The 13093-nt window shown below is 31.6% G+C and overlaps 2 protein-coding genes across 3 annotated transcripts in view; both read right to left on the reverse strand.

Annotated features, from left to right (window-relative positions):
• The window catches only part of LOC105340252 (uncharacterized), an 82384-nt gene that overhangs the window by 50526 nt on the left and 18765 nt on the right, over positions 1-13093 (reverse strand). For both annotated transcript variants that reach the window (XM_066083057.1, XM_066083064.1), the window contains 4 exons: positions 6818-7576; positions 6249-6608; positions 5692-5853; positions 4831-5358 (listed from right to left, as the gene is read on the reverse strand). In XM_066083057.1, coding sequence (XP_065939129.1) covers positions 4831-5358; positions 5692-5853; positions 6249-6608; positions 6818-7576 — 1809 coding nt within the window. The remainder of the gene's footprint in view (positions 1-4830; positions 5359-5691; positions 5854-6248; positions 6609-6817; positions 7577-13093) is intronic.
• Positions 1-13093, reverse strand: part of LOC105340251 (cysteine dioxygenase type 1) — a 61441-nt gene that overhangs the window by 26461 nt on the left and 21887 nt on the right. The gene's annotated exons all lie outside the window — the stretch shown is intronic.

Consider the following 13093-nt stretch of genomic DNA (forward strand, 5'->3'; position numbering starts at 1 on the left):
TATGTAAACAATGCTGGGAAGTTTAAACACCACTTTTATATCTATATATTTCACTGAGACATATTATTTTAAAACAAAAAAGGACATTATATATCATGAATATTTTCATTTACGTAGGCTTAACGGACTACCAGAGCGAGCAATTTGCCTTTGTTATAAACGTAATTCGTTATATTTGTTGGTTACACAGGGGGAAACAAACGTTGCTGAACTTACTGCGTTAATTCATTATAAGCGTGATCACTATAAGCGTGTTTTACTGTACATATGGAATTTTAAGGTATTATTTACCATTTACTATTATTTTATTTACTCTGAACGTGTCTCTGTTGTACATTTTTTTTATAAAGAGGTCGTTAGTTATAAAGGTTAACGACAATTAAAAAAATGAGTTTTTTCCACTTTAGTTTGTACAAGTTGATAGTGAGTCGTCAACAACGTTTTTAAAAATCAGTTTTCAAAAGTTAGCATTAATGTAAAGTTTTTTATACAGTTAATATTTATAATACTGTAAGATCGTCAAAATAGATAATTTTGACTTATTTTAGAAACACATCAGACGAGTTTAATTTTTGTCTTCACTGTATATGTTTTTCAATATAGTAAAAAAAATTACGTTCTTACTTTTACAACCGTAACACATTGTTTTGAAACATGACCCAAAGTCGTCCCCTCCCTCTGATTTGATTCTGATCACAGAGCTAGAATAGTTGAACGACGAATGTTGACAATTTATGATGACAGATGTCTCGTTGTAAAAGGACGATTGTACATTAAATTCTGAAACTGAGAAAAAAAATCAAATTTAGTCGTTCTAGAACAAAAAAATCTATGACAATGATTTTAAATTTAAGATTATACTTTATAAGGAGTCAACATATAGTAAGGAAATGTATATGTACGAACATTTCTCTCAATTTCGTAGGTTTCTAATTTAAAGTTCATTGACATTATTTGAATCATCAATTTCATATCCCAAGTTAAATGTGATTTGTGTAATTGTTTTTGTTTAAATGCTGTTCATTAAAAGTTAGGCTTTGTTAAACGATATTTTTTAAACAATGAGTTTGCTATCGTTGTTTTCTTTCTAGTGCAAACATCGAATGAGTCACAGTCGTAAACAAATATAATGTCATTTTAAACAGTTCCCCTTTTGTTAGTTTGTGAAGTAGCAAACTTAAATCAACTATCCTTTGCATATTGAGCATTTACTCATTAAATCATAAATCACAAACAAAAAGGTGTATTTCGCTGTGTCCAAGAAAAAATATAATAGTTTAGGCATTTCTAAATGTAAAAGGAAATCACATATATAAACATGCTATATGATATACAGGTAACTCTCGATGGCTCGAACTGCGATCGCTCGAAGTTCTTGATCGCTCGAAGTGAGTCTAGGGTCCCGATTTTTCCCCTATTTAACTAAGCAAATTTACTCTTGGTTTCTCGAACTCTTGATCTCTCGAAATCCTTGATCTCTCGAAGTCAAACTGCAGTTCCGTTATTCATAATCTATAGTTTTTTTTACGCTCGATACCTCAAAGTCGCTGGGTATCTCCAAGCGCTATACCTAATTAACACCTACTTGGTAAATTAAATGGCTCAAGGTGTTAGACCCGGGACTCGTGTCACGGGTTGTTTATTCCGGCGACAATTGTCCTGCAAGGTGATAATAGTTTGATGACTGACCATACCGATGACTAATTTATAATTAACACAAACCGTTTTACGATAATTCGGAGACGCAAAATGAGAAATTTATTTAGACGTAACGATAATATAATATTGAGCCATGATAACATTTTAGAATTATAAAACTGTAAAAATTATGCCTATCAGGATCATTGTCATAATAATTATTATTGAACTGTGTCACCGTACAACACACAGTAGATTGTACCTTATACATTAACAACAACAGACAGGAGCTGTGTCATCATTCAACACACAGTATGATATACCATATACATTAATTGTATAGCATTTATTTGTATTGATTATCCATGACAACCATTTGCCGTTGTCAATCATTTATTGACATTTTCATTAAGGACATAAGTTAAATATAGTATCACCAACTTGTGCAAATGCCAGGTCTTATATTTTTTTAACCCTAAATATGTACACTTTTCTTTCTTTTCAAAGATCCTTATAAATGAATGATTTCTTTTAAATATTCAGTAGAATCATGAAATTATTATAGATATATTTGTATATTAGTCGTAAAGGATAAAACATTGTGATTTATTATCTGAAAGTGATATAACATCGTCTTGCTGTTCTGAAGATGACATTGGAAATGGCTCTATATGTAGAGTTACTGATTAGAAGGACGATTTGTTCACTTGTAATAATGTACATTCACCTGTCCGCTTATTCCATTCATATATTGTGTTTAATTTGATGATGGAATAAAAAATCAATATTTTTATGAAGCTAACAAGAGGCATAGGGGCCACATCGCTCACCTAAACAACAGTTCCTTGTAACAGTCTATTTCATGGCATATGCTATTTCTATTTTAAACTTTGAAACCCGTTTATTGAGCCAATATAAGTATTGGTCCGTGTTTTATATTTATAGTTTGCTTTAACAATATCTTAGGATGTTTGCATAGTAATCTATTTAACTGTAGCTGTGTAGTTCTTGAAAAGAAAAAAATAGCATTATCAATGATATATCATAAATTTGATGATAAATTTGAAACCCTCTTTGGTCCCCAGTATTACTTCAGTGATCACAGCTTTATTGATTTAGAATCTACATTGTTTTAAAATGCTTCCATCGTAATCTCACTAATTAAAGCATTATAGTTCCTTAGAAGAAGATTTTTAAACATTTTTTTATATATATTTAAACTTTGAACCCCATCGGCGGCCCAATTTTTGTCCGAGGGTCACGATTTTTCACTTTATAGTCATGCTTTGGTGTAAACATTGGCATTTCAGGTGCAGCGGTTCTTGAGAAGAAAATTTTTAAACATTTTTTATGTGTAAATCTTTGTTTAACATTGATCCCCGCCTGGAGCCCCAGTTTTGGTCCGAGAGTCTAGAATTTAACAATTAAGAATCTTTAATATATTTTTAAGGCTATGTGTAAATATTGTTATTTCTGGTGCAGTGGTTTTTGAAAAGAAGATTTATATTTTAAACATTTTTTCTACGTATTTCCATGTTTAACTTTGAACACCGCCTGGAGCCCCAGTTTTGGTTAAGATTTTTAAAATTTAGAACTTAACTATATAAACAAGCTTTTGTGTAAAAATTGGCATTTCTTGTGCAGTGGTTCTTGAGAAGAACATTTTAAAACAATTTTGACGTACTTCCATGTTAAACTTTGAACCTCGCATGGGGCCCGAGTTTATTTTCGAGAGTCACGATTTTTACAATTTAGAATATTCCTTATATAAACAATCTTTTGTGTAAATATTGGCATATCTGGTGCAGTGGTTTTTGAGAAGAAGATTTTTAAACATTTTTCCTACGTTATTCTATGTTTAACTTTGAACCCCACCTGCGGCCCCAGCTTTTGTCTGAGTGTTACGATTTTTACAATTAAGTACCTCCACTATATATACACGTTTTTGTGTAAATAATAGCATTTCTGGTGCAGTGGTTCTTGAGAGGAAGATTTTTTTGGACACACTGCATTCACTGTTCTATTCACTGTTTCGCGATTATCTCCCTTTTAAAAGTGTTACGCCCTTTATTTTAACAATTTAATATCCTCTTCGCATAGAAATGCTTTGAATCAAGTTTGGTTGAATTTGGCTCAGTGGTTTTAGAGAAGAAGTAAAAAAATGTAAAAAAAAAATTATAAACGAACAGACGGACAACAGGTGATCAGAAAAGCTCACTTAAACCTTCGGTTCAGGTGAGCTAAAACATTGCAAGAAGATCTGTATGTGGTAAATGAAAGCAGCTGTTTTTGGATATATATTATATAAACATGCAATTCGTTTCATAAATTTTAAAAATTGTACCTGTTTTACGTTTTCTTTCATTTCTTAAAAGTTGCTGTCTATGAAAAGTATGGATTGGTTTGAATCAGAGACAAAATAATTTTTTTGTAAACAATGTAGAAATCGTTGACTTTGAAATGAATCTGGATGGCAATTTTAATCTACCATGTAAATTTTTTTTCCTTTATGAAAAAAAAAATCTTATACAAATATGCTTACAACATGCTATGAGATGACGATGTGTTATTTCTAGAGAGTCATCACAAAATAATTTTATCTTCAAATAACGCCCAGCATATTTGGCGTAGTTGAAATTAAACCTAATATCCAATGCATGACTAGATGTGTTGTATTTTCCTGTCACAAAATCATCTTCATAACACTTCCAAATAATGTCACTAAACTTCGAACATGTCAACAGATTATTCGCTTAAGGGTCTTTTACACTTGCTACCAGATATAGTTCAACCAATGCACAACATTTAATTTTGTCAAAGACATAACTGTATCTGTACATCGTTTAGATGACAAAATCCTCGATAGCAGTCATTTTTGTTGATTAACGTGATTGTTGCAACTTAGATAACAACAGATAAAAAACATCAACGAACGTGATAAACAATAGTATTGTAATTAAATACCTGTTTTTCTTTTAAGCTGTATTTTTTTTTTAAATCTTAAAGACAGTCTTGATTCACATATTTTGTATATTACATTTAAAAAATTAAATTATAAAAAGCATATCTTGGAAAAAACAATAACACCTACCCCAAATTTTTATAAATATTATAATCATTTCAAAGGCAAAAATAAACTAGTTTGAATTATCCGTTCTTTTTACAGTTTGATAACAAAAGTATTATTCTTACCATCTCTTGGAGCTGTTGTTATAATTTTCGTTGATTGTATTGACGTTGATTCAAAATGTGGCGCACTGGTTGTACTTTCAACGTTTTCTCGTGACGTTGATGAACTTTCTATGCCGTCCTGTGACGTAGAAATCTCTCCAGATTCTGTGCTCTCTGTTGTTAAATGGTCTTTGGAAAACGTAGCTTGGGTATTATTTGTTAACGTTAAATCAAACGTTTTAACAGTTGTGCCTTCCGATGATGTTTTTGTGAATGAGTTGTATGCTGTTGATCCCTCACTTGACGTAATAATTCTTTGTAACGTTGTTGATGAGCTATCTGTTGAAGTCAATACGCTTTTTTCTGACACATTTATGTTTTCCGATGTCGTTGTTACCCTTTGAAAAGTAGACACATTTTGTAGCGTTGTTGTTTGAATTTCTGGCTGCGTTGTTGGTAGACTTATGTTATAGATTGCACTGTCCAACACACACTGGTATATACTTTCAGGGTCATACAATACATCACATTGTATACCATCTCGTAATCCTGTCATACAAATAGGAACATAGAATGATAGTTATATGTATTAACAAACGCCGTATTAAGACTTTAAAAAAAAAGAAAACACGACCTATCTAATAGAGTATTTACTGTGTCATAAAAAGAATACCGTTTAATTTTTTATTTTCTTTTTGGCTGACTTTTGCATTTTCAGAATAACATCTAATCTGTTATTTAACTGTGTTATAAAACCATAAGTCTGTATCAGTTTACCTTTGTATATCATAAAATGTGTTAGAAATATGTAAGAATATGAACTTGGAAAATTTCTTTTCTGTGTACATCTATATTTCTATATTTATTAAATATATTTCGTACTTTTGCAACTATCGCAGCTTGTTTTGGAACATGCCCCAAGGTCGTTACCTCCCTTTAATTTGATTCTGATTAGAGAGATGGAGTCGTTGAATGACGTATGCTGACAATTGATGACGAGTGAAGTGGCATTGTAGAAGGTAGTATTAACTGTAAATCCTGAAACTGAACACGGATTCCAACAAATTGAGGCTAATATACCTTGTGTTGGTACATAACTTTGTGTTTCTTCTCTTTTAAAGTTTTGCTTTTTATTTTAAGACAATTACTTTTTCAAATTTAAAAAAAGAAGAAGTAAAAATGGAGCATTTTTCAGTTCAACAATGTTACCCAGCATATAAACTAGACCAAAATATTAAATGAATGAGCATTTAACTTGGTTTATCTCTCGTTGTTTCAAGCAAGCAATAGTTGAATGGGGAAAAATACACTACCGACCTTGATTAGTAATGCTGTGAAATACCGTATAATTTATATGTAATCATGCAAATTACAGTTATTTTAAGTACCTTAAAATTATTATTTAAAAATCTAAAAATAACTTTTTTTATTGAACTTACAACATGGTATTAGATGAATATGTTTCGTTTCTTGGTTTCCATCACATGAAGATATCATCCTTACATAATATCCTGCATGGATCGTTATATTAAACATAAAATTTACATCTAATATACTACTATATGAATTGAATTTCCCTGTCATAATATCAAATTTGGGACAATACCACGTGCTGTCATTTAACCTCCTGCAAGTCAAGAGGTAGTTTGGGCTGCGGATTTCATATTTGCTTGTCACTATTGCCACATTAATTTCGGCATAGAAAGGTATACCGCAGTTAATGTACAACTGAATGTTGACGTCCTGTTTATGGCAGAATCCTTGATCGATAATGTTCTGATTGATTATCGTAATTTCTCCTTCGAAATAAAAAAAAAATATTATAATGAAATAAAATAATTGACAAAAACTTATGAAAATGTTACTTATTCGAGTGTATATAATAATTGAAATATTTCAAATCAAGTTTTTATTCTATAAGTACTTTAGAACAATTATGACTGAAAATAATACACCAATGACTGTTTTATTTTATTTATCGAAGATGATAATGAAAATAAATGTATACCATTTGATGAAGCGTTTTTTGGCTTTACAGTCGTTTCTAAATACTCAGTTGTCGTTTCTTCTTTAACTGTTCTGCTTCCGATGGTTTCCACAGAGGTTTTTGAATCTTCTGTGGACGTGACGATTCTTTGTTCTGTTGGCAAACTGTTTGGAGACTCTGTTGTCATATTTAAGGATTGGCCTTCTGTGAACGTAGCGATAGCTTGTTCTGTTGACAGACTATTTGTCGACTCTGTTTTTGAACCTTCTGTGGACGTGACGATTCTTCGTTCTGTTGGCAAACTTTGTGGATACTCTGTTGTTATATTTAAGGATCCTGACAAGTTATCTGTTGATGTAATACTTTTAGAGGTTGATAAACCGTCTGTCAACGGTGTTGTGACATTCTGTGCACGTGACAAGGAAGAACTTTCAACCGTTGTCGTGATTATTTTGCTAGATGTCGCTGAACTTTCTGGTATGGTTGTCACACTTTGCAACGGTGTTGACTTTTCGGTTGACGTAAATCTGCCTATATCTGAATTTTCATTTGATGTTGGCAATTCGATTTCTGGTGACGTATATGAGGTGGCTTGTGTCGTGTATATGGTATCTTTTGAGGTGCCTTGCAGCGCTGTACTAATAGTTTCTGATGTTTCTGGAGTTAAGGTTGTTGTTGCAATATCTGGAGCGCTAATATTGTAGATTGCCCCATCTAATATACACTGAATTGCTTTTCCTGGAATATACGGCACCATGCATTGTATGCCATCTGGAAGCCCTATAACATAACACAATTTTTTTTTCAATTCAATAACAAAGTTGGTAATTTTATTGCCTACACCCATACCATAGATGGAGTGAACGTTAAAATATATGGTAATATGTGTCATTATTTAGGTAGTCTAGATTTATTTTAACATACTCTATGTAATCTTACATAAATACATAAAAAAAGAATGGAAAAAATGAAAACAGCAAACAACCGTTTAATGATTTAATCAATATAATTTGGTATACGCATAAGAATGAACATCTGATGATCATATCTGATGGTACATACTACATGATAAATTCCCCATTTGATAATAGCTAGTGCTATCAAAATTTATTTCTTATTTGCAAATTAACATAAACGAATAGATACTCAAAACTGTTTGCAGTTTTTAATTTATATCTCATTCGCACGACATAAATTGTTAAATGTTTACTTTTTCTAGTTCCTTATGCCTATCTATATTGTTTTTAACGGGATTTCGTAAAACGTTAAATGATTTTTGTTCGACACTGACGAAATTTGTTTTATTGTATTTGCAGGACAGTGCATTTGCAATGCTCTCAAACATAAGTTCATATTTATACTCGGTTACTGGTCACTGATGCTGGAATAATTATTTTGTTTTTAAACAATTATGAGAAACTTAATTCAGGGATTAAACTAAAAATGTCTAAACCGTTTAAAACATTTATTGACACCAATCTTTAATAGAAAAAGACCACACAAATAATAAATTGCTAATAAAAAAGAAAAAAAAGTCCGTTTTTATATTATGAAAAAAGAACTTCAAATATTACTTTCCAAACGCCATTTAGTAAGAATCGACATTAAATACATTAAAATATGCATTAGATAAGAAGAGTGCAGACAATTTGTTGACAGATAAGTGAAATATGATTTCAGAGAAACGCTTCCAGTCATGCGCATACATTCTACGTTTTTCAAATTTTATGGAGCAATTAGGGTGTAATGACACAATTTGTTAGAAAGGTAATAGATCACTTTACCGAAAATGAGCCCCTGAATTCGTGAAAAAAATACATATCTTTAAAAGTCAACTATATATGTGGAATGCCATTGATGTCTGTACCACTAAATAACAATTTCACGAATAAATAACAAATATAACGCATTACTGATAAGGAAGTCAAAGAAAAGAGGAATACATTAGCAGTTAATCTCAAAATGTGTACATTTAAATGGATTCAATTTGGACGGAAGCTCGAGGGCGTCTAATCTGTCCCCTACGAGATGAAAAAACCAGGGCCGGGATTCATAAAAATTCTAAGATTTATCTTCAAAAATGCACTTAAGTGCTAAATAAATTCTTAGTTTGAAAAAAACTTAAGAACAAATTCATAAAAATACTAAGCATCATTCTTAACTAAGTACAGATCTAATATATCTTCGCACTTGAGTTCGGCGTCAAAGTACATAGTAACAAAGAGCGCTTTCTTTGAAAGGAGGTTAATTTTGTTGTGTAACGTAACACTGCAGACGAATGTAAACAAAGTCGTCTGTCAGGGACAAAATGGAAGGGAAACAGAAAAGGAAGCCAAACTGGAACTCTGACGAAACGTTGGCATTAGCATCACTTGTTGATGACTACAAGCACATTGTACGGGGAAAGCTTAGTCCTTCCTTAACTTCTGACATGAAGATAAAAGCATGAGGCGAGGTATTGCAGAAGTTGTGCGCGATGGGAGTTGGGCCCAGCAGGACACCCGCTGATGTTGAGATAAAATGGTACGACATTTTTTTCAAACTCCAAGAGCGAGATTTCGAGTTATAGGAGGACAGTTTCTGGCACAGGTCAGTTGGTCATTGTTCTACACAGTGCTATAAATTTGATCGGTTACATAAAGCTTACAGTAGATTTAACGTACATTCAAAACTTTCTTTTTTTATAAGCTCTATATTTGTTATACACACACACACACACACACACACACACACACACACACACACACACACACACACATATATATATATATATATATATATATATATATATATATATATATATATATATAAATATATTAGAATGATAAATAATCACAAAAATATTCTAAAATGTTTAATTTCAATATTTACATTTGCAAATATTTTCCCTTATGTAGCACATTTTGTGCAATCAGCTGTCATTTCTGCACAACATGAATAATCTAGGTCACTTTTTTCTCCATGTTCTCCATGTACTCAAACTAACCGATTAAGCTATAACATACAAAATATCGTAATGAAAACATAATTTAGGCACAAGTAAAAGAAAAAACAAAAAACTGATCAGACCTTTCGTGTTTAGTCCATTCACAATAAAATTTAACTCATGCTTCTCTGTCGGTTTTGTTCCGAAAAAATAAAATAGCTTGCACGTAGATCTATAATGTCGGAGGGAAATCATTAGACTCTATGCTCTTGGATCTTTTTCTTCTATACAATATCCTCTGAAAATGCCTAAGTAGACTCTAACTCGACTTTCTATCGCTTTGTTTTCAAATCTCTGACCGCTCTGCCACTTTAACAAAAGTGGTACATTTTTGTCAAGCTTCAATCATTTTCTTTCATTCTACAGATGAATTTTCTATACTGTTTCGTTTTATTATAATAAAATAAGCGTTGTCTTATAAAAAATAGTGTCTTATTTATTTATCATGATAATCAAACACTTGCAACTTTGTTGAATTATTTTGTGTTACGTCATGTTAATCGAAGCGGCTTTCTAGTTCATTACAAAAAAGAAAGTATGGAGCAATATTGTTGTCCTAATTTGTAAAAGACGTAAATAAAAGAAATAAGGGCACTATGAGATTTGATCACGTAACCTACTCGTAGTTATATCCTGATATACATCCAAAAAAATAACTTGTATCTGAATTACAAACAGAGCAAACATGCTTATAGATCTGAATGTCAGTTGTATCTCATTATAATTTCAAGATCAAGGTTTTTCAGTTATACTACATGTTCATGTAGTTGAGTTCTAAAAAACTTCCAGATGTGAAATATTTTGCCTAATTTATGAACAACAAATTTACAGGTGGCGGCCCCCTCCCATGCCTTTGAGTGCCATTGCAGAAACGGTATCGAATGTTGTAGGTCAACATAATGCCTGTTCAAGTGGCATTGATGGCGGCATTGACTCTTCCATGCTACAGATTCTTGGCGATAGTTAACAATTAGGACTGTAAGTAGCCTAATATGTAATTGTTGCACTGAAACACTTAGTACATGTATCTTAAATTTTGTTTTTAAACTGAAGCAGAACCACAATATCAGCCAAGCTGCATATCTAGGGAATGGATTCTGTTTTTTTTTTTTTTCAATGTAACATCAACAAAGTTTTATTTCCAGTAAAAAATACAGGTACAAATAATTTTGTTGGAAACAGTCATATTTTAACTTAAATTTTCAATTTTCAGGGGAACACATGTCATTGAAGGACCACCAGACATAGAGCCACACATCATTTCCACAGACACTACACAGGACACTACGGCCACAAAAAGTTCCCTGCCACTACCTGAACAGCAGCGTCCCAGCAAACGCCAGCCATTCATGCTGAATACAGCAGTAGCACAAGTCTGAAAAGAATAATTGAATAACTAACTGTAAAAAAACTTAAACATGAAGTTGATTACTTGCGATTGAAAAAAAGAAAGTTAAAGGGACCGGAATAAATTGAATCATTCACTGTCCATCTGTCATCCGGCATAAATAAAATTGTTCATTAATAGGAATGATATTATTTGGCAAGTGTACCTGGTAACATAGTCATCCTTTATAAATAAAATTATAATTGCCATTATAAGCACATAATTCAGATAAATAATGTATGTAACTTACATTTTAAATAAGATTACCATATCAAATTATACAAGATGTTCCGAAATATTAGCAGTACAAATTTAAGGATAATAGTTCTGTATAAGTTGAAGTTAATTATGTTTTATGGATATATATTATGTGTCATTTATTTAATAACATTATGAGAATGCATGCACATAAGACAGAAAGACGCATATACATTGTACATGTTTATCGTAAATTAATGTATATTGAGCTAGTATAATATAAATCCATGGAAGATTTATTTCAATTTGGTTTTAATATTATCATTATTTGGAAAATAAGTGAATATGTCGGTGAAAGAAAATACATGAGTATGTTTCTTTCTTTTTTTTTACCTGTCTGGTATTGTTTGGTTGTATATCTATCAGACTGGGCTTAAAAATTATTTTGTTATGACAGTTTTGAAAGTTTTAATTAATTTTTGTACAATTGTTTGTCAATATATGTAACCAAACTGAATATGTTCAGGTTTAGCCAGTTTGTTTATTAACTTCTTAAAAACCCTTCAATAATGTGTTAAATATTAATTCTTTGAAGTTGGTACAGTACATGTATGTAAACAGGTCTAAAATGTTTAAAATTTATATAACAGACATGAAATTCTTGAATCAATGAATTTAGTAATAAGAATTTTAAATATTCTTGAAGAGATAATCTACATCAAATTATTTCAAGTGATATTCTATGAAAATTCATTCATATTGTTTTCTTTGTTTTTGTTGCTGTTGTTTTTGTTGAACAAATAAAATATATTTTAAACATGAATATTTGTTTTCAATTACCGTTAATTATTGCTTACCTGTCAAAAGTGAGTTTCAGCGAACAATTGTCTGTACCGAATTCCATCATTGACATTCTGGTTAACCTGTACATTCAGCCCATCACCATCATCCTGCTAATTGTCATCCAGGTCACCATCATCCAGGGGGCATGGGATCTGCCTGTCCTTGCAAATGTTATGAAAGATGCAGCAAGCAACAAAAACGGGACATGCCTTGTCTAGAGACAGTCTTATTTCTCCATGCAGAACATGGAACCGTCTCCTAGCTGACCTATGCCTCTCTCCATAATGCTTCTTGTTTTTTATGAGCCCTTTAAAATACCCTTAAAAAATCAGTTATTTTACATCACAAAAAAAATAAAAAATGAAGAGTAATAGAAATTTTTGACTTATAAAAATTATCAAATTCAATGCATACATGTACATGTAAGAACACTAACAGAAATAATACCAATTAAGCAGCTTAATTATACTCCCTGACAGATGCTAAATGCCTAGAATTACTGTAGGCCACCTTTTTATTACATGAACAGTCGTACATGCATTAAATACTACTAAGCATATCCATTACGCAGCACAGTTAAGGCTGTCAATAAACTCCGTTCAGACAAAAAGTACGGGAAATGTGCATTATGACATCACAGTGTATTACAAACCTCGAAAGTACTTATCAATCTATTTATTAGCTTTAATTCATACTAATATTTTAACTGAGAACAACAAATGCTATTACTTACAATTTTTATGTCCGTTGTATCGTAAACACTGAAAAATAAGCGAGATGTCGTTCTCGCTATATTACAAAATATGACGTCATATGCTTCAAAATGACGCATTAGGTTAACAGCCATTCTCCAGAAATAGTACCAATTATGATATAATGTTGT

Source organism: Magallana gigas, chromosome 1, assembly GCF_963853765.1.
Source record: "Magallana gigas chromosome 1, xbMagGiga1.1, whole genome shotgun sequence".
Classification (NCBI taxonomy): domain Eukaryota; kingdom Metazoa; phylum Mollusca; class Bivalvia; order Ostreida; family Ostreidae; genus Magallana; species Magallana gigas.